The 23,720-nt window shown below is 32.1% G+C and overlaps 1 protein-coding gene and 1 long non-coding RNA gene across 9 annotated transcripts in view; one reads left to right on the top strand and one right to left on the bottom strand.

Moving 5' to 3' along the window:
* Window positions 1-23,720, top strand: part of LOC127716496 (coiled-coil domain-containing protein 169-like) — a 90,264-nt gene that overhangs the window by 21,535 nt on the left and 45,009 nt on the right. For 5 of the 8 annotated variants that reach the window (XM_052222730.1, XM_052222731.1, XM_052222729.1 and 2 more), the window contains exons 3-4: window positions 8,843-8,956; window positions 14,140-14,292. In XM_052222730.1, coding sequence (XP_052078690.1) covers window positions 8,843-8,956; window positions 14,140-14,292 — 267 coding nt within the window. Of the gene's footprint in view, window positions 1-8,842; window positions 8,957-11,609; window positions 11,670-14,139; window positions 14,293-23,720 lie in introns of all 8 variants that reach the window. The other 3 variants (XM_052222734.1, XM_052222733.1, XM_052222732.1) reach the window with 2 other exon arrangements.
* Window positions 1-23,720, bottom strand: part of LOC127716515 (uncharacterized) — a 98,895-nt gene that overhangs the window by 63,200 nt on the left and 11,975 nt on the right. The gene's annotated exons all lie outside the window — the stretch shown is intronic.

The raw sequence follows: 23,720 nt of genomic DNA, 5'->3' as shown, positions 1-23,720 counted from the left end.
TTAAACCGTGTATTTAGAGGAGAACAAGTGGTACTTTGCCAGTTTTAAGCTAGTAGTTTTATGATACAAAATATAGCATTATAGATCAAAATACATTTAATGATAATTTATATCAATATACGTAAAATCTTTAAAAATTTGTAGATATTTTTACCTCTATATTCATGATATATTTCTCATTTGAAAAAAAGAATGAAATGTTGAAAAACAAGTTAAATCAACCATGCCAGTTTTCAAGCTTATTTTGTTTAAAGTGGCATTTCAAAAGAGAAATGGCAATTTTTTGGCAACATTGTTGCTACATGTATATACATTTGTATATATAACGATATCACATGTAACATTGCTTTGCCACACCATGCCATAGACATGAGTGTGCATATACACAATTCTGGTGATAATTGCAAAATTTCCATGATTTAGGAAGTACATATATATATTTAATTCAACCTTTTTTTTTTGTTGGAAAAATTTTAATAGACATTTTATTGAGAAAGTATCACAAATTGTCATGATAAGCACTGTCAGCTAGCAGCTTTTAATAGCTTGCTTCATTGTTATACGGCCACAAACAAATTTTTGTGGTCGTATATTGGTATGACGTTGGCGTTGTTGTCGTCGTCGTCGTCGTCCGAAGACACATTAGTTTTCGCACTCTAACTTTAGTTTAAATGAATGGATCTCAATGAAATTTTACCATAAGGTTCAATACCACAAAAGGAAGGTGGGGATTGATTTTTGGGGTTATGGTACCAACAGTTAAGGAATTAGGGGCCAAAAAGGGGCCAAAAATAAGCATTTTTGTAACTTCCAGACAATAACTTGTGTGTAAGTGTATGGATCTCTCTGACATTGTACCACAAGGTTCCATATCACAAAGGGAATGCTGGGATTGATTCTGGGGGTAATTGCATCCAAATTTTAGGAATTAGGGGCCAAAAAGGGGCAAAAAACAAGCATTTTTCTAGTTTCATGACAATAACTTGTGTGTAAGTCTATGGATCTCTCTGACATTGTATCACAAGGTTCCATATCACAAAGGGAATGCTGGGATTGATTTTTAGGGGTAATTGCCTCCAAATTTTTAGGAATTAGGGGTCAAAAAGGGGCAAAAAACAAGCATTTTTCTAGTTTCATGACAATAACTTGTGTGAAAGTGTATGGATCTTTATGAAATTGTACTACAAGGTTCCATATCACAAAGGGAAAGCTGGAATTGAGTTTGGGGGTAATTGCCCAAAAAGTTTAGGAAAAAGGGGCCAAAAATAAGCATTTTTCTAGTTTCCAGACAATAACTTGTGTTCAAGTGTATGGATCTCTCTGAAATTGTACTGCAAGGTACCATACCACAAAGGGAAGGCTGGGATTGATTTTGGGGGTAATTCCCTCAAAATTTTAATAATTAGGGGCCATAAAAGGGCAAAAAAACAAGCATTTTTCTAGTTTCAGGAAACAATAACTTGTGTGTAAGTGTATGGATCTTTATGAAATTGTACTGCAAGTTTCCATATCACAAAGGGAAAGCTGGGTTTGAGTTTGGGGGTAATTGCCCAAAACGTTTAGGAATTTGGGGCCAAAAAACAAGCATTTTTCTAGTTTCCAGACAATAACTTTTGTTCAAGTGTATGGATCTCTCTGAAATTGTACTGCAAGGTACCATACCACAAAGGGAAGGCTGGGATTGAGTTTGGGGATGATGAATCATAAGGGGGTTCAAAAAATTTTGGGGGGGATTTTTTTTCCTTTTTTTTCTTTAAAATTTTCCATTTTAAATTGGTTATTTCTGATTTATATATAAAAGCAAATAATAATGATATGGTTTGAACAGGTAAATTAAAAAAATTTTAAGTTCTTAGACCACTTTCATTCTGTGTCAGAAACCTATGCTGTGTCAAATATTTAATTACAATCCAAATTCAGTGCTGTATCAAGCTTGCATGTTGTGTCCATACTTGCCCCAACTGTTCAGGGTTCGACCTCTGCGGTCGTATCAAGCTGCACCCCAGCGGAGCATTTTATTTTTATGTTATATTTAAAAAACAAAATGATTTTTCATGCCCCCTTAATTTGACAGAAGTATGGAGCAGCACCTCCATCTTTTCAAATATAACAGATGTTCACCCTTTTGCATTGTGCTTTTAAATCTTTTGTTTTTACCAGTTACATACATTGTGTTATAATTAAGTTATCCAGAATGATTTCACATAATCTTTAACCACTGGTACACATTTTGCTTGCTGTGAATTACATGTAATTATATTATTATTTTTATGTAATTTATTTGTTAGTTACAACATATATATATAGCTATTTGTCATAGCCTAATCTTTTTCTTCAACCAATAGAAAATCAGATTTTCAAATATGTTAAGTGAATTCAGGTTTGAAAGTCACACAGTAAGCAATAAATTTCTCTTGATTTTTCGGCCATGATATTACCTGTCTTTCTTATTTATTGCCCTTTGGTATCTTCTTACTAAAAATATTTCTACCAGTACTGACATGTAAAATCTGTGATAGGTCATAATAAGACTGCAGGTTCTGCTTGCATTACTTATTGTTTTTGTCTGGCCTGTGACGAAAGCTACAAAGTTTCCGTTTGTCATATATCCAATGTGCTTGACCTCATTTTTATGGTTCAGCGACTGCTTGAAAAAAATTAAGAGTTTTTTTATCATGTGAATTTCTCACTTATTATGCGTAATAGGTTAACTATATTTGATATTTGGGTTCCTTGCAACATCTACATGTCCGTCAGACACGGTTCACGTGACCTCAGTGATCAAGATTAAAGTTTGGTGGTTAATAGATATAAGAAGATGTGGTATGAGTGCCAATGAGACAACTCTCCATCCAAGTCAAAATTTATAAAAGTAAACCATTATAGGTCACAGTACGGTCTTCAACACGGAGCCTTGGCTCACACCGAACAGTAAGCTATAAAGGGCCCCAAAAAAATTATTAGCGTAAAACCATTCAAACGGGAAAACCAACGGTCTAATCTATATAAAAAACGAGACACGAGAAACACTTATGAACCACATCAACAAACGACAACTACTGAACATCAGATTCCTGACTTAGGACAGGTGCAAACAAATGCAGCGGGTTTAAACGTTTTAATGGTAAGTCTGTATCTCAGATACTATTAGCAATAGGTCAACTATATTTGGTGTATGTAATGATTGAAAGGTAAACATGTCCAACTGGCAGGTTTTCATCTAACTTTGAACTTTATGGTTCATTGAACGATATTTAGTTTTGTGGTTTGGTCTATTTCTCTGGTACTTAATACTATAAGCAATAGGGTGACAGGTCACTATATTTGGTGTGTGGAATGGTTGTTAGGTGTACATGTCTGTCTAGCAGGGTTCATCTGACCTTGACCTCATTTTGATGGATCATTGGTCAATGTTAATTTTTCATGGTTTTGTCATTTTATCAGGTACATTATTAAGCAATAGGTCAACTATATTTGGTGTATGGAAAGATTATAAGGTGAATATGTCTGTCTTGCAGGGTTGATGTGACCTTGACTTCCTCATGATTAAATAATTATGATTAAAAAAATAAGCAGGTGGGACATTTCAGAGTGTGCCGTCTTGCTACTAACAGGTTTTATATCTGCATTACTGAAAATTAATCTGATAAATCATAACTAATATAATAAGATTTGAGGGAAGCCCTCTTAAAGCCCTGCTAGCATTACATGTGGGTTTCTACTGACATGCAAAATTTCATCTGTGATTAGCCAAATTCTGTAAAGGTGGCATTTATATCTACAAATTAGACAAAAAATTCAGAATGTTGAGTTCTACTGAGTCCATTTATGTTAAAACTGTCAAACGATTTCTTATAGGAATTAAATGAATTTTACCATCCTATAATATTATCTAAAAAATATTGTAATAGATAGTCAGAAACTTTAAATAGCAAAAATGATCAGCAAGACAGTATCTATAAATAAGTCAAATGACCAAAATCATCAGACAACTCCTTATTTAAGGATGAATTTTACCAATTTTTTGTGTTTTTGCCTAATATCTTTTAAACTGTAATAGATAGATAGAAACTTTAAATGCAAAAATGATCAGCAAGTCAGAATCTACAAATAAGTGAAATGACCAATATTGTTTACCCAAAGGGCCAAGTGAGCTTTTCTCATCACTTGGCGTCCGTCGTCGTCCGTCGTCGTCGTTAACTTTTTACATTTTGAACTTCTTCTAGAGAACCACTGAATGGAATGAAACCAAACATGGCATGAATGTTCCTTATGAGGTGCTGACCAAGTGTTGTTACTTTGTAGCGATCTATCATCCAAGATGGCCGCCAGCGGGGGACTTAGTTTAACATAGGACCCTATGGGAAATACATACAAATGTCTTCTTTTAGAGAACCACTGAATGGAATGAAACCAAACATGGCACAAATGTTCCTTATGAGGTGCTGACCAACTGTTGTTACTTTGTAGCTGATCCATTATCCAAAATGGCTGCCAGCGGGGGACTTAGTTTAACATAGGACCCTATGGGAAATACATACAAATGTCTTTTTTAGAGAACCACTGAATGGTATGAAACAAAACATGGCATGAATGTTCCTTATGAGGTGCTGACCAAGTGTTGTTACTTTGCAGTTGGTCAATCATCCAAGATGGCCGCCAGCGAGGGACTTAGTTTAACATAGGACCCTATGGGAAATACATACAAATGTCTTCTTTTAGAGAACCACTGAATGGAATGAAACAAAACATGGCATGAATGTTCCTTATGAGGTGCTAACCAAGTGTTGTTACTTTGCAGTCAATCCATCATCCAAGATGGCCGCCAGCGGGGGACTTAGTTTAACATAGGACCCTATGGGAAATACATACAAATGTCTTTTTTTAGAGAACCACTGAATGGAATGAAACTAAACATGGCATGAATGTTCCTTATGAGGTGCTGACCAAGTGTTGTTACTTTGCAGTTGGTCAATCATCCAAGATGGCCGCCAGGGAGGGACTTAGTTTAACATAGGACCCTATGGGAAATACTTACAAATGTCTACTTTTAGAAAACAACTGAATGGAATGGAACCAAACATGGCATGAATGTTCCTTATGAGGTGCTGACCATGTGTTGTTACTTTGCAGCCGATCCATCATCCAAGATGGCAGCCAGGGGGGGACTTAGTTTAACATAGGACCCTATAGGAAATACATACAAATGTCTTCTTATAGAGTACCACTGAATGGAATAAAACCAAACATAGCATGAATGTTCCTTATGAGGTGCTGACCAAGTGTTGCTACTTTGTTGCCGATTTACTTTTCAAGATGGCCACTAGGATATTTTATTAAATAATGGGACCAATATTAAACCAAATTTGGCCTCAATCATTATTTGGGTATCTGTTTTGATTTTTATCTATCTTTACATGATTTCTAAAACCAAAGTAGAGTCAGGTGAGCGACACAGGCTCTTGAGAGCCTCTAGTTGTCTATTATCTTGAAACTGTAATAGATAGATAGAAACTTTAAATAGCACAAATGATCAGCAAGACAATTTAAGATCTACAAGGCTGAAATCTTCAGTCGACTCATTATTGAAATTATTGCCCTTTAATGATAATTTTTAACATTTTTTTTGCATTTTTAGACTTTATCTTGAAATCTATAATGGATAAGTAGAAACTTAAGACAGGAAAAATTATCAGCAGGATAAGATCTATATTTATGTCAACATGACTTATTGTCAGTTAACTCTTAATAGAGTTGTTCCCCTTTAATAATGATTTTTACTAAAAAGTGGCCATTGTTGAAGATGCAGGTGAGCAACACAGGCTCTTTAGAGCCTCTAGTTATTGCTTCAAACATTTATAATTTTTGTCGAGCCTGCAACTTTTGTTGCAGAAAGCTCAATATAGGGATAGTGATCCGGCATCAGCAGCAGCAGCGGCGTTAACTAACTACTCAAAGGCTTTATATTTTAGAAGGTGGACGACCTTGGAATAATGCTTCATACTTTGTATATAGATGCCTTATGTAATGAAGTTTTCGGCTGTCATATGTCCATTGTCCTTGAACTCATTTTCATGGTTCAATGACTGCTTGAAAAAAAAGTTAAAAGATTTTTTGTAATGTTAATTTCTCTCTTATTATGAGCAATAGGATAACTATATTTAGTATGTGCGTACCTTGCTAGGTCCTCATGTCTGTCAGACAGTTTTCATCTGACCTCGATCTCATTTCATGGATCAGTGAACAAGGTTAAGTTCCATATATCAGATACTATAAGCAATAGGTCTACTATATTTGGTGTATAAAATGATTGTAAGGTGTACATGTCAGTCAGGCAGGTTTTATATGACCTTGACCTCCTTTTCATGGTTTATTGCTCAGTGTTAAGTTTTTGTGTTTTGGTCTGTTTTTCTTAAATTATAAGCAATAGGTCAACAATATTTGGTGTATGGAATGATTGTAAGGTGTATATGTCTGTCTGGCAGGTATCATCTGACCTTGACTTCATTTTCATGGTTCATTGGTCAATGTTAATGTTTTCATGGTTGATATAAAAAAGAAGATGTGGTATGATTGCCAATGAGACAACTCTTCACAAGAGACCAAATGACACAGAAATTAACAACTATAGGTCACCGTACGGCCTTCAACAATGAGCAAAGCCCATACCGCATAGTCAGCTATAAAAGGCCCCAAAATAACAAAAGTAAAACAATTCAAACGAGAAAACTAACGACCTAATTTATGTACAAAAAAATAGAGTTTGTTTCTTAGATACTATAAGAAATAGATCAACTATATTTAATGCATAGATTGATTGTAGGGTGTACATGTCTGTCTGGCATGGTTCATCTGACCTTGACCTCATTTTCATGGTTCATTGGTCAATGTTAAATTTCCCTGGTTAAGTTTGTTTTTTAGAAACTAAAAGCAATAGGTCAACTATATTTGGTGTATGGAATGATTGTAAGGTGTACATGTATTTCCGGTTTGGTTTATCTGACCTTGACCTCATTTTCTTGGATCATGTTAAGTTTAAGTGATACTTGTAGTAAAGCTTTATATTATAATTTAAGGCTATCAACATAAAAATCAATGTTCAGTAAAGCAGGCTAGACATTTCAGTGTGTGCACTCTTGTTAAACTGTAATATAGAAATAAAATCTCACCTTAAGCAGTCAGTTTGGTTCAATTTCGTCAAAATAAGCTAAAAAACATTGCTGATGTATTATTGGCTTGCAAGTTAATAATTCAACTCGTTTGAATCAGTATTTACGAAACCTTTAATTTGACCTGGATTGTGCTTGTGTTCAGGATGTGGTTCATTCATTAAAAGGAAAAGAATGTCAACATTGAAAAATGAAACAAGGGAGCCTTAAGAAATAACCATTTTGTTGACTAATTCGACCCACAAAAAATCTTACTAATACAGGTAAAACGATAATATGCATATATTTTTATTCTGTAACATGAAATCAAATAGAAAATTCATCATTATACAATTGCACAAGCATTGATTGTTTATTTATATTTATGTTTAAATCAGGTTAAATGACCATCAGCAGTCTCCAGAGGTCATCTTGATGGATAATTAGATACTGTCTTGTCTAAAATAAGCATGACATGTTGATACATTATAACTAGTCCATGCATTGTTAATTGTTTCTTTTGAACCTTTTTGCAATTTGAATTACAGTCGAACCTCGTTGTATCAATCTCGGTTGTGTCAAAAACTCGGATGAGTCAAAGTAATTTCTCGGTCCCAGTAAAATTCCTGTTTGATCAATACATTATTAACTCTGATGAGTCGAACTTGGTTGAATCGAATACTCAGTTAAGTCGAGTAAATTTTATAGTCCTGTCGATGTTAAATTAATGTAAATATATCCCGATGTCTCGAAGTTCGAAAGTAAGAATTTTCTAAAGATGCAGACCTAATGATAAAAATTCAAATCTGATGTATTTCTTATGTAACCTAATCATTTTCGAAAGGGATTAAAACTGAGTGAGTCACCTCATGTTTATGGTGACTCACTCAGGTAATTAACACCTTTGTTGATCGTTCAAGTGGAACGTTTAGTGTGTTGAACATATTTCACATGACATAAAAACAAAAAGAATTTAAATGACCCAAGCAGAGATTAGATCAATCGTTTCAATTAAAACTCATTCATTACAATAAAAAAAAGGATTAAGACAATAATGATAAATTCATAATAATTTAATGTAGAGCAGACGACCTCACCAGAAATTGTTCAGAACTTATTTTGTTCCACAGTGATTTCATAAATTATAGTGACTGACCTTTGTCAATATTTGTGTAGACTATTGATTTTATTTGTGCATGATTTTTTTCTGTACGTGTGTGTTTGATTATTATGAAGGATAAAAAAATGTGGAGATTGAATACACAATCATAAAGTGTAATATCAAATCTTATACCGTATTTCATGCATTCCAAATTTATGATGACATACTTGACCTTGGATGAGTCGAAACCTCGGATAAGTCGAATACTTTGGTCCGGTTCCTTCGACTTCGACACAACTAGGTTCGACTGTAATTGCGTTTCTGTATGTTATAAATTAAATATGAGAACTTGGGTCAAATCAGTGAACCTGAATTTGCCAGCTAATGCCCCTTTCAGTGTTTTAAAAAGAACAGAATTGTGACTACAACAAAATAGTACAAATGATATCCATGATAAATTTCTTTAAGAGTTAATCTGTAACAGTCAAACCAAGCCATAATTAGAGAATTGACTTAACCTATACCATGAAGAATCTTAGAATCTATTTTATATTCTTCCTTATTTCAATGTAAATAGTTTTATCTTTTTAAGGAAATGAGTGGAAAACCAGGTATGAAACTCAAACAGAAATAAATGAACAGCTTGAGAGACAAATACTGAATTTACAGAATAAAGTACAGGAAGCAAAATCTAATCTGAAAGATGGTAAGTATTTTGAAAAGAATGTCAGTAAGTACTTTAGTAATCTAGCATTGCTTGAAACAAACAAGTGTCTGATGCAAAAAAATGAAGCTCAGGTACTCAATTAGTCAATATAACTATTTTTTGATGACGGAGTTATAGCATTCTTTTTGTTTGTTTCATGTGTTATTATAGAAGTGTTACATACTTGTGATATGATGCTTTCATATAAAATCTAAGTTTTAAGTTATATGAATTTTGTCAAACAGCTCACCAAATAACCCTGTTTTTGTGTCCACACAGGGATCACAACTATGCTTCTTGTTTTTCATCTGTTGGCTATTACCCATTTGTTAATCTGCCACTCCTCCCAACCTACTTGACATTAACTTATGGCGATTACAGAAATTTAAGGATCTTCAGGAAGAAACTCGCAGAACAAATGTATTTTCAAATAGCTTCCAAGGGATATGAAATAGCACTGTTTCTCTAATTAAAACATTAACAATAGCTAGTCTATTATAAAATCTATTAAGCTAGGACCGTGGTAATAAATATAACACCACTTTTTGTTGTATTTATTTTTTTGCCATGAAGTTGTTGTTTCTCTTCATCTAAATATGAGTTTAAATATCCCTTCAATATAAGAATGACACTTTTTTTACAAATTTTTAAGCAAAATTTACAAACGACGGTAATTATTTTATAAAGTCGACTCCTTTGTAACACTTTTCAACTTATCAATCCATAAAACTTCATAGATAGATTGCATACATGTATATTGAATTTGTGCGCCTGATATATTTAAAATGTTTGAGGAATATTTTCTATCTCATTAATGCATTCACTTTCTGAGTATTGTTGAAAGATTGCCAATAGTACATTAAACTTCAACAATATATCCTATTTTCTATTTAAAGTGCAGGCCAGATAAGTAACAATAGCTCAGAAGAAGTTTATTAGTATTTTTTGTGTACAATGTTACCATAGTCTTAATTTACTCTTAAATAATTATTTCTATTGATTTTTATTGCAAAGATGAGAATTTAAATGAATCCTCCAGTGTTCAACAACGGAAAAAAACTAATTCACTTGAAAGTAAACCCTTTCCACAAAAACAACAGAAAATTAAGTCAATAGAAAAGACAAATAACACTGCAGTCAAAGGTAAAAAAAGTGTGTGAAAAACAAAATAAACAAGGCATGGTGTTTATTTCAAATAATTTAAATTTTTTTTACACTAGTAACTAACTTAGGAACTTGATAATCTAATTTAAAAGTTTCTGCACAATAATTGTGAAATATTTTATTTAGATGGTACAATGATATTTTGTTGTACCTTTGTCAAATGGAAATGAAGGAAACAAATAGTTATCTTAGTAACCTAACTCTGGCACAGGAGCATTTACAATTTGTAGAAAGTTGATTAAGTTTAAAAGGTAGAAAAGTTATACAATACAGTCTGTTCATGATGTATTTTATGCTTCACCATTGTCAAGCACAATACATAAAGGTTTGGCCTAATAATTCATATATATAGTTTGAATTGTCCATTTCTCCTAAAATTTTAATTCAATGTGATGCCAATTATAATTCATTACTGCAGTTATGTTGCCTGGTGCAATGCTTTCCAGTGTCATGCACTTTGCTAAGAGTCTAAAAACTCTTTCAAAAATAGCAGTACAGTAGGGCCAGTTAAACCTAATTGAGAACAATCTCACAAAGTAAGAAAGCTTTAAGACATATAGTCTTATAGAAGTTCAATAGTTGTCTTATGCTACAATAGGCCAAAAAAATCAAAGTCCCACACAAAAAAAAAAATGCCAAAGCAAAAGGCAGAGTAGTATGGGACAAATATGTGTAACCTAAATGGTAGATATTTCAAACCTTGACATCAACACATTAGCATAAACATGTAAAAAAACAGATATCTGTTATTTTATAACCCAAATATTGCTAAACAGCATGATTTTTATTTTGTTATTTTGACATCAACACATTAGCATATACATGTAAAAAACAGATATCTGTTATTTTATAACTCAAATATTGCTAAACAGCATGATTTTTATTTTGTTATTTCAAAAGTTTTAGTGTTTTATTGACAAAAATATCATTTAAATGATATTTATAGCCTGGTTTCTTTTATGAGTTTTTTTTTCTCCAAAACTTGCAGTCACTTTTATAAGTCACAGAATAGTATAATGAAACCTAGTGAACACTAGTTTCCTGGGACTATTTTCCCTCAAGCCTTCAATTACTTGGTAAATTTATTTGTCGTCATATGCTGTTATCCATATAATTCTGTAATTTCTGCTAGAGAGATGTGACTGATTGCTTAAGGATTATTGTAGCATAACGAAAACTTGTGAGAATTTTACTACTTGAAGACCATAGGTCTTAAAGTTTGCATACTCAGTGGCATTTTGTTTCATTGTGTTTTATGTGGCAGTTGAAAATTCCATTGCAGTGTAACATTCTCTTAATTGTTAGCTATAATAGTAATAATGTAGTCCATAGGATCTTCCATAGAAAGGCATGCTTCAATATAATCATTTTTTTTTTTAAAACAGTGTTGCAATGTATTTGCATGATTTAAACCTTTATTTGTTATAAAATTGAATACTTAATTCTGCAGTTGTGTTTTGATCTAATAACATGTGTACTTTGCTGTCAGATGACTTTTTCCCTGATGGTAGGGTACGACCTTATCGTCGTACAGTGCGACACAGAACAGGTACATATTTGTACTTTGGCTAAATATTGTTGTATAAATAACTAAAGTGTTCAATTGCAACTAACCAGGATTGAAATATATGTTAATAGACTGTAGTTTTTCAAGTGTTTAAACAGCTCTTAACATTGTTTTCTGGATGAACAGGAGCCCAACAGTAGCAGTAATTTAGAGTGGTCGAGTCTATCAGATAATAAATCTTTCAGCGATCAAGGGTTGAGCCTTTGAGGTGAAGAGTTTATTATTTTCCAAACATTGAATTAGTACGTCAAGTATTATCCCATTTTATTGCTAACTATTGATAAACAAGCATACCCTCTGTGACCAGTTGGCCAGTTATAGCTAATTTGGAAAATATACTTCTCTATGTTTGTGCATGGCTAATATATTTTACAACATTACTGTATAGATTTGGATGAAGCTTCTTAGTAGTTACTTATGATATAAAGATTTGTACTTGAAAGTCTTATTATTATGGTATAAATTTGTGCAGATTTCCCATTTTACTCAGAAATGACATCTTTGTGATTACTGTTTATATTTCTTTTTTGTTTGTTAAGTCTTAATAAACTTTTTCCAGTTCAGAACAGTATAAAAGGTGAGATATCACAATATTTTATATTTTGTTATGCTAGAGACAATTTAATGTGTGACTTTTTTAAATTTTTTGTGATAGGTTAATTAGAAATATATATATTAGGAAACGTTTTTTGCATTAACATATTTTCAAAATGATAATTTTTTTAAACTATTTAGAATAATTGAGGATAGTAGTAATTGTATAATCATCAGATATTTCAATTTTTAATAACATATTTAAAATATACATGAGCATATTTTTCTAATTTCTTTTGTGTTATTGTTCCACATTCAGTAAATGGATGTTTATTTGTCCATTGTTAGCCCTTTCATCTGATGTTTAGATGTTTATTTGTCCATTGTTAGCCCTTTCATCTGATGTTTAGACGTTTATTTGTCCATTGTTAGCCCTTTCATCTGATAAGTTCAGTAAATGGATGTTTAGACATTTATTTGTCCATTGTTAGCCCTTTCATTTGATAAGTTCAGTAAATGGATGTTTAGACATTTATTTGTCCATTGTTAGCCTTTTCATCTGATAAGTTCAGTAAATGGATGTTTAGACATTTATTTGTCCATTGTTAGCCCTTTCATCTGATGTTTAGACATTTATTTGTCCATTGTTAGCCCTTTCATCTGATGTTTAGACGTTTATTTGTCCATTGTTAGCCCTTTCATCTGATAAGTTCAGTAAATGGATGTTTAGATATTTATTTGTCCATTGTTAGCCCTTTCATCTGATAAGTTCAGTAAATGGATGTTTAGACATTTATTTGTCCATTGTTAGCCCTTTCATCTGATGTTTAGACATTTATTTGTCCATTGTTAGCCCTTTCATCTGATGTTTAGACGTTTATTTGTCCATTGTTAGCCCTTTCATCTGATGTTTAGACGTTTATTTGTCCATTGTTAGCCCTTTCGTCTGATGTTTAGATGTTTATTTGTCCATTGTTAGCCCTTTCATCTGATAAGTTCAGTAAATAGATGTTTAGACATTTATTTGTCCATTGTTAGCCCTTTCATCTGATAAGTTCAGTAAATGGATGTTTAGACATTTATTTGTCCATTGTTAGCCCTTTCATCTGATGTTTAGACGTTTATTTGTCCATTGTTAGTCCTTTCATCTGATGTTTAGACATTTATTTGTCCATTGTTAGCCCTTTCATCTGATAAGTTCAGTAAATGGATGTTTAGATGTTTATTTGTCCATTGTTAGCCCTTTCATCTGATGTTTAGACGTTTATTTGTCCATTGTTAGCCCTTTCATCTGATGTTTAGACGTTTATTTGTCCATTGTTAGCCCTTTCATCTGATGTTTAGATGTTTATTTGTCCATTGTTATAGCCCTTTCATTTGATGTCACAATCATTCCTTTCCCTTACTTAGCATGATCGATCCCATCATGCAATAGTCTGTATTTATATTCCATGATAATTTCTCTGTAAAAAGGTCATAATATAATTGTCATTCATGTTAGCTTTATTTTTACAATAACTCAATATAAAGTTCAATAGTTCTTAGGTCTCAGAAAAGAAGTTCTTAATTTCCTTGTTAAACAATAGAAGTTCTTAATTTCCCTGTTAAACAGAGTCCAGAGCTCTATAGGACTATCTGTCAAGATCAGACCTGAGATATTATATTTCACAAATAGGTGTATCTTCTAATTAAAGAAGCAGCTTCATACATAAGAATCATGAATTATTTTAACTTACATTATGTGAATACGATTTTACAAAATTAATTTCAATTAAAAATTAGCAGGTTAGTTATTAATTATAAGATGATTTAGTCACAAAAGCTTTAATAATCTCCAGCATTTTTTCACAAATTTGATATTTATGGTTATGTTTTTTATTTGTGCTATTTGATATGTAGTGTTACATTAAAATTTCAGTACGAACTAGAGCAGGTAGGAACATACAGTCCCGTTCAAGTATGATGAGTAATTCTATCCAAGGTTCTGGGTCAATAGTTGACTCTAAACCTGGATCAGCAACAACAAAATCAACAGGAATTGAAATAAACATTGCATTTAGTCCCAGAGAAGGTAACAATACTACTGTGGTCACATTACCTTTGTGGTCACACAAACCTTTGTGGTGGTGCATTCTCTCTACTCTAGTCAGTATGGTTATTTTGTCATTGTAAAACTTCTTCAAACAACTTCTCTGATTGTGTACAGTTTTCAAAATTAACAAAAACGGCTAACACCAGTACTTTATTAAGCTTTACAAGCTAGTATAAAATTAGTTTCACTAAATAGAAATTGAATATTGTTAGCTAGTATTAGAGATATCAGTTTTATAAGTAAGGAGATCTGCAGCTTTTTGGTTTGGCTGTTTTAAGTCTTTTGAGATGACACATGTTGAAATAAGCTTTATCAACTTTTGCAATAAACAAATCATCTGTTAGACCTAGATAAGTTGAATTTTTCTATAATACTAGTAAGATCAATTGTTTTCTTATTAAAGGAGCAATTTGGATGTTGGATGGTAAACATGTGATAGACATGATTTAGGACTGCAGATCTCTTTTATTAATCATTGTGTCTGCTTGAATATATAAAGTTGCTTGAAAACTGTACAGTAAGAGACTACACTTAATAATGCATTGAGTTGTTCACAGTTTTAAGAAGGAATCCTGTTATTGGTTTATAACAGCAGTTGTCACTTTTTGAATGGAGCACTTTGTGTCACAATCATGTAAGATTCATTCTCTGAGAATTTCAGAAAAAAAGGAATGCAGAAAATTATAGGTTTGATCAAGTTAATGAATGAATTTAGTCTATCTAAAATGCTAATTCAATTATTATTACATACAATAATTACTATGGCATGATCCTTTAATACCTGGTCAATACTGTGGCAATTGCAGTCTATTAGTTCATTCTGTCGTATTTATGGATAAAGAAGATGTTGGGTATATTTCAGTGTCAGTGAGACTTCAACTCAACAACTCACAAAAAACGCTCAAAGATCAAAACATATCAACTCAATTAGTCTTTTAAATTTTTGCATTTTAATGTTCTCATCTTAAACTGCTAAGCCTATTTTGATAAGTCCTGGAAGGTATTATGATATTTCCTCTGACAAATTCCCTCATTTCATTGTATTTGGAAAAAAACATGGATACCAAAGGCAATGATGCAATTACAATGTCAAATTTATCAAAACATTATTGGAATTGTGACACTACAGATTTTTCATATTGTGCTGATTGGTTGGGAATAATGTAAACTAATAGGATATGGTGTATTAATTCATTATACAAAATCCTTGCATGCTCCAAATACAAATCAAAGGAAAAATTCAATTGATAATGTGGAAACTGTATACCATACTAAGATTTCATGGGTGATCAGAATCAAACTTTCCATAAATCATGTGTGGAAAGTGTTTAAAAATGTTATATTTCAATTAATCAGGCAAGAAATTTGCATCTAAGATTCTGTTCTTAATTACAATCGGAAGAACCTGTATAAAGAACCTCTATTTCATGCTGATTGAGTATTATACATTGTTCCATTAATGCATTACATAGGTTCCATTGAATGCCTTATAAAGGAATCACACTTTCATTTTTTTCTCTGACACTCTTTGCCAATATCTACCTAACATATACCAGAAAGGCAGAAACCCTTTATCATCACATACTGTAACTTCCAATATAGATAGTGGGACATTTTCCACATTTTCTAACTATGAGTTAATTACTTGCATTCTACCAAGCCTTGTACAAACAAAGTTTATATTTTAAAACATATATAGATATATTCTATATTTTAAGTTAGTAAATAAAAGTAATGAAATGAAAAGGACTTGTGATAAAAAAAAATATGTTGAAGTCTAAATGGAAGCACATGAAAGTCAAATCACTATAAAAAGAATTATAAAAGAAAAATATGTTTTTCTTATCTACAATTTATATTTGTCCCATCTATAACTCTTAAGATTGGTGTACATGTATGTGATTTAAAATTCTTTGTCAAATATACTAGATTGCTTTTATGTTTTTGTTTGTGAAATTAAACCTAGTATATTCAAAATGACATGGATACAAGTTTGTTTCCTCAAATATTGAGTATAAAGTAATACATTTGCACCTGTAAAGTTAACATCCTTGTAAGCCATTACTATGCACTGATAATGTACTTTTAGAACCTATGTTTCATAAATATATAGTTTACTGTTTACTTTGACTAAGAAAGGTCATACACTATTAGAAAATATTAAATAGCAAAATACCTAGGGTTTTTAGCTCACCGTTCCGAAGGAACTGTTAGCTTTAGCCATCACTTGGCGTCCATCGTCATCAGTCATCGTCGTCGTCGTCCGTCTGGTGTAAACTATTTCAAACATCTTCTCCTCTGAAACTACTGAACCAATTCCAACCAAACTTAAACTGAATGATCCTTAGGGTATCTAGAATAAAGTTTGTGTTTTATTTTCTGTTTCGTCAAAAAACATGGCCACCATGGCTAAAAATAGAACATAGGGGTAAAATGCAGTTTTTGGCTTATATCTCAAAAACCAAAGCAGTTAGAGCAAATCTGACATGGGGTAAAAGTGTTCATAAGGTAAAGTTCTATCAGCCCTGAAATTTTCAGATGAATCTAATAACCCATTGTTGGGTTGCTGCCACTAAATTGGTAATTTTAAGGAAATTTTGCAGTTTTTGGTTATAATCTTGAATAGTATTAATGATAAAGATAAACTGTAAACAGCAAATATGTTCAGCAAAGTAAGATCTACAAATAAGTTTTATGACCAAAATTGTCAATTGACCCCTTAAAGAGTTATTGCCCTTCAAGGACAATTTTACACAATTTGTTTATCATGTTTTCTAACTTTAAAAAATCTTCTCCTCTGAAACCACTGAACCAATTCCAACCAAACTTAAGCTGAATGATCCTTAAGGTATCTAGAATAAAGTTTGTGTTTTATTTTCTGTTTCGTCAAAAAACATGGCCACCATGGCTAAAAATAGAACATAGGGGTAAAATGCAGTTTTTGGCTTATATCTCAAAAACCAAAGCAGTTAGAGCAAATCTGACATGGGGAGAAGTGTTCATAAGGTAAAGTTCTATCAGCCATGACATTTTCAGATGAATCTAATAACCCATTGTTAGGTTGCTGCCATTAAATTGGTAATTTTAAGGAAATTTTGCAGTTTTTGGTTATAATCTTGAATAGTATTAATGATAAAGATAAACTGTAAACAGCAAATATGTTCAGCAAAGTAAGATCTACAAATAAGTTTTATGACCAAAATTGTCAATTGACCCCTTAAAGAGTTATTGCCCTTTAAGGACAATTTTACACAATTTGTTTATCATGTTTTCTAACTTTAAAAAATCTTCTCCTCTGAAACCACTGAACCAATTCCAACCAAACTTAAGCTGAATGATCCATAGGGTATCTAGAATAAAGTTTGTGTTTTATTTTCTGTTTCGTCAAAAAACATGGCCGCCATGGCTAAAAATAGAACATAGGGGTAAAATGCAGTTTTTGGCTTATATCTCAAAAACCAAAGCAGTTAGAGCAAATCTGACATGGGGAGAAGTGTTCATAAGGTAAAGTTCTATCAGCCCTGAAATTTTCAGATGAATCTAATAACCCATTGTTAGGTTGCTGCCATTAAATTGGTAATTTTAAGGAAATTTTGCAGTTTTAGGTTATAATTTTTAATAGTATTAATGATAAAGATAAACTGTAAACAGCAAATATGTTCAGCAAAGTAAGATCTACAAATAAGTTTATATGACCAAAATTGTCAAATGACCCTTAAGGAGTATTGCCCTTTGAGGATAATTTTACACAATTTGTTTATCATGTTTTCTAACTTTAAAAAATCTTCTCCTCTGAAACTACTGAACCAATTCCAACCAAACTTAAGCTGAATGATCCTTATGGTATCTAGAATAAAGATTGTGTTTTATTTTCTGTTTTGTTAAAATACATGGCCGCCATGGCTAAAATTAGGACATAGGGGTTCTGTATATAGATATATCTCAAACACTTAAGCCATAAGAGCAAATCTGATGAGAGGTTAAAATGTTCATTAGGCCAAGTTCTATCAGCCATGAAATTTTCAGACGAATCTAACAGTCCATTGTTGGGTTGCTGCCACTAAATTGGTAATTTTAAGGAATTTTGCAGTTTTTGGTTATTATCTTGAATATTATTAATGAAAAAGATAAACTGTGAACAGCAAAAATGTTCAGCAAAGTAAGATCTACAAATAAGTTAAATTACTTTAAAAAATCTTCTCCTTTGAAACTGCTGAATCAATTTCAGCCAAACTTGGGCTGAATGAGTTTCAGAGTATCTAGTATAAATTTTTTATTTTATTTTCTTGTACGTCAAGAAACATAGCCACTATGGCTAAAATGGAACATAGGGGTAAAATGTATTTCTTTGCTTTTGAAGAAAATATGACAGATACAAAGAACATCTCAATGGAATTTTTAAGCCACTCATTAATATATATTAAAAAGCAAAAATAATCATTGATGAAAGATTTAAGCAAAAAATTACAGGTGAGCGATTCAGGCTCTTGAGAGCCTCTTGTTTGTATAGTTGATAGTTACTTAAATAATGATATAATGTTCTTAATTGATAAAATGAGGAAGATTCAAGTCAACAAAGGAATTTGCTAGGCATAATAGCATATTGATTGGTGAAGAATTAAGAAGAATGATCTTTAAAACTTAAAGATGGAATGCAACTTATTTATATGTTTAAAAAATCCTGCTTATTTAGTGGCCCTAATTAAGTAGTTTGTCTTTTTCATAAGTAAACACCTTATCAGATTATTATTGATCTTTTTATTAGCTCACCTGACCCAAAGGGTCAAGTGAGCTTTTCTCATCACTTGGCATCCGTCGTCCGTCGTCGTCCTTGTTAACTTTTACAAAAATCTTCTCCTGAAACCACTGGTCCAAATTAAACCAAACTTGGCCTAAATCATCCTTAGGGTATCTAGTTTAAAAAATATATCCGATGATCCCACCCACCAATCAAGATGGCCACCATGGCTAAAAATAGAACATAGGGGTAAAATGCAGTTTTGGCTTATATCTCTGAAACTAAAGCATTGAACTGAAATTTTCAGATGATGGGTTGTCGCCCCTAAATTGGTAATTTTAAGGAAATTTTGCAGTTTTTGGTTATTATCTTGAATATTATAATAGATAGAGATAAACTGTACACAGCAAAAATGTTCAGCAAAGTAAGATCTACAAATAAATCAACATGCAGGGCTCACACTACTTCAAAATCAAAGGGAGAAGTGACTTCTCTTTTTGAAACTGGTAGGGAGAAGTGGTGAGATTTGAAAGAGCAGTGCTCGTTCGCTCGTGACGCTACAATGTTTTTACTATAAGGGCAATATGTATCCTTTTTTTTTATATAGGTGTTTAATTCATACCTGAGTCAATTAAAGTAACAGTTGTTTCAGTTTATGTCTTAAATAGTCATTTATAGTTGCATAATTATATTAATCCTCTTGTCAGAATCTGCCAACTAAATATCTAGCACTTAAAATAACTTTTTGATAACAAAAAGGAAAAGAAAGTATCATATATCAATTAAAATGCAATTAAAAAACTATAATGTTTATCATCTTAATGAAATTCACTGTTTCTCATTAAAAAGGTATATAAATTTAACAAAGTTAAGCAACTTTAATCAATAAATTTAAACAATGCATTTACATGGAAATATATATATTTAGCAAGTAGATCTAACCAAAAGTCTATTAATGGGTGTGGAATGCGTAATTTTCACTTTTGGGGTCATTATTCTTTTGTCAGCTGTTCAATTCAGGCTGTAGTTATTACAGTAAGAATACGGATTTCGGTCATAGCTGGTCCGATTCCTATGAATACCGCCTCTGATCCGTGGTTCGTACAAATATTTCAATGGCGGACGAAGAAAATTTACAAAAATAAACAAAGTTTGACAAGCGATTCGGAAATGAATATGATGCTTTTAATGCAATCAATGGATCAAACATTAACTAAAGGCAATTTCTAATGAAGTAACAAACTTATTTTGACGAAAATCAGAATGTTTTGATATACGATCTCGAGTAACAAGTACCGGTACAAAATACTTCATAAAAGTTGTTTCATTGAAATAAAATACGACCAATCTGTAAAGTCATTACTTTCACATCTTTTCTAAAGAAATAAATAGTTTGTGTTTTTGAATATGCTGTTTCATTGACTTGGTAAGAAGGGGAAATTGCTGATGACGAAAGCAACTGCAAGCGACTATTGTGAACACCAGAATGACTAGATATCGCTTTTGATGGTCGGGCAAAGCGAAGTGAGGGACAGGAAAGCGACTTTTTCGCCCCAGTCACCTGCTAGCGTGAGCCCTGACATGACCAATATTGTCAATTGACCCCTTAAGGAGTTATTGCCTTTTAAAGTCAAATTTTCACAATTTTTCGTAATTTTTGTAATATTTTACAAAAATCTTCTCTGAAATTATCCTTAGGGTATCTAGTTTAAAAAATGTATCCGATGACCCTGCTCACCAACCAAGATGGCCACCATGGCTAAAAATAGAACATGGGGGTAAAATGCTTTTTTTGGCTTATATCTCTGAAACTAAAGCATTTAGAGCAAATCTGACATGGGGGTATAAATGTTCATCAGGTCAATTTCTATCTGCCCTGAAATTTTCAGACAAATCTGACAACCTGTTGTTGGGTTGCTGCCCCTGAATTGGTAATTTTCAGGAAATTTTGTAGTTTTTGGTTATTATCTTGAATATTATAATAGATAAAGATACATTGTAAACAGCAAAAATGTTCAGCTAAGTAAGATCTACAAATAAGTCAACATGACCAAAATTGTCAATTGACCCCTTAAGGAGTTATTGCCCTTTAAAGTCAATTTTTCACTATTTTTCGTAAATATTTCTAATCTTTTACAAAAATCTTCTCCTCAGAATCTACTTGGGCAAATGGAATTAAACTTAGCCACAATTATTATTAGAGTATCTTGATTGAAAAATGTATCCAATGACCCTGCCCTACAACCAACATGGTCCCCATTGGTAAAAAATAGAACATAGGTGTTTACTATAGAAGTCTATGGGAAAAATGTAAAAAAACAATTTCAAATGGTCACAACTTGAAAACTAATTTAAATAATGATAAGGGGTCTTCAGTAACTATTGTAAGACTTACATAGGGAGGACTTGATTTTTTTCCAGGGAGTGCAATTTTTTAGGGGGGGGGGGGGGGGGGTGCTAATAATTTCTCCTTGATATGTTCCATTTTCAGAATTATTCAGTGTTACTTTTTCTATAAACTATTGTTATATCTTTTCTTTTATCATACTTATATTGGGTGAATGCCTCTCAGACACGGCGGGTTAGTCGGGGTCAGGGGAACCCCTGCCTAAATGTTTTTTGAAGGATGTTCCATAACATTTAAAGGCATTTTCAGCATTATACAGGCCCTGGGTGAAATAAATTTTGGAGCGGAGGAAAGTAAATTTTTTATTTTTTGTTAATTATCTTGAATATCATTATAGATTGAGATATACTATAAACAGCAAAAATATCAAGCAAAGAGAGATCTACAAATAAGTTAACATGACCAATTGGCAATTGACATCTTATTGGAGTTATTCAGCTAGTCCTTTAAAGTTATTTTCTGCAATTTATTGGTAATTTTTGTAAATCTTTTAAAAAATCTTCTGCTTTTAATTTAACTACTGGGCCAAATTAAACCAAACTTGGCCTCAATTATTATTAGGGTATCTATATGATTTTAACCTTATTTTACATGATTTCCAAAACCACAGTAGATACAGGTGAGCGACACAGGCTCTTCAGAGCCTCTAGTTTAAATATTAATACAAATTATCACACAAAAGTTGACAAATTATTTTGCCAGATTATATTTAAGGAATGACTGCTTCTGTCCATGAAGAAATAACATCAAAAATGTGGTGCAAGCTGGTTATTTAAAAGTGTGCACCACATTTTTTAGGTTATTTTGAATAGACAGAAAAAATATTACAGTCATTCCTTATAATTTAATTCTAAAAAGAAGTAAATCATTATAAAAATGTTGATGACGTCATGGTCAGATGACAAAATTATGTCTATAAGCTGATAGACAAAACACTTTCAGCCAATCAGAAGATGTGTTACAGATATATGTCAGCTGTTGATATTTTACAATGACAAAACTAACCTCTCTTTCTAACCTTGTCTCCCATTTAGATTTTATTTTAAGTTTGTACTTTCATTTCCGCAGTAATTACTCGTTCCTTCACTTATTGACAAAAATATACACATATACACGATCATGATCAGTTACAGCTTAAATTATGTGTTTGTCAATTTTCTTGCAACTGATCTGTTTACTTCTAAATTTATCAAAAGCTATTTGAATTTGCTAGGCATTGAAATCAATACTGCTTTAAGTTCAAATAGCTACCTGAGCAATTTTTGTTTAAACACTGATATTTTTACAACCAAAACCATATCCATGTTATCCAGCTCAATTCCAATTTAATCAAGACATATTTAAAACAAATTGCTACCTTTGATTTATCTGAGTTCCACATGAGCAATACGTGATTTTTAATGCTTCCTGAACAAAATGTTGTGGAGAATAATTAATTGCTGCTTTATCTCTCTGTCTATCTGAATCCATCTATTTCCATATAATATTTTAAGTTTCTGTTGCAGTTAAAGGACCTTTTAACCTTGAAACATAATACTATTTACAACTGTATGATATGAAGGTCAGAGTTTAATTGTCACTGTTGCTGCAATTACTTTCCGGAGTTAATGCCCCTTGAATTATAACTTTTACAACTTTAATTATTACATACCATGAAATGCAGGTTAATGAGATGGCTCTGACATGTAAATATAGCATATATAGAAATGAAATAATTTGGATACAAAATGGTCCTCAGCTTGTTTATCAAGCCCTTCATATCTCATTCTTTTGAACCTCATGAGTCAGATAATACTAAATGTAGCTAGTGTTATCCTTGTAAAAAACACAACTTTTATAGCATACTGAAGCAGGAGAATGTAGTAATCATTGTTGAGGATATCTTTTGTTCCTCCATTTGTGAATTATCTAACAAAAGGGGGATGCATGTTGTGTTTGCAACACCTCAACTGAACCAATGACTGATTTTCAGAAATTTGGTTTCACAGAATCTTTCTTATATAATGCTATTTGCACTTTACATAATATTTTGTTTGTTTATCCAATTGGCTTTAAGGATTTCCTTTGCAAAGCAAGAACCTTAAAATATCTACATATATGTGTAGGCATTTTGTATCTGCAATTCCTCCTAAACCACTTAATTGATATTTTCTTACATGATGTGATTTTGCACTAGTTAATTTATAATTTGGTGGCACAGGTTTTTTTGTTTCCCATAAGCAAAACATAATTGTCATATCTATTTAAAAAAAGAGTTGAGTG

The sequence above is a fragment of the Mytilus californianus genome, unplaced genomic scaffold (assembly GCF_021869535.1).
Source record: "Mytilus californianus isolate M0D057914Y unplaced genomic scaffold, xbMytCali1.0.p SCAF_9, whole genome shotgun sequence".
Taxonomy (NCBI): domain Eukaryota; kingdom Metazoa; phylum Mollusca; class Bivalvia; order Mytilida; family Mytilidae; genus Mytilus; species Mytilus californianus.
Note: the sequence above shows the minus strand (reverse complement) of the source record. Positions and strands in the feature narration are given on the sequence as shown.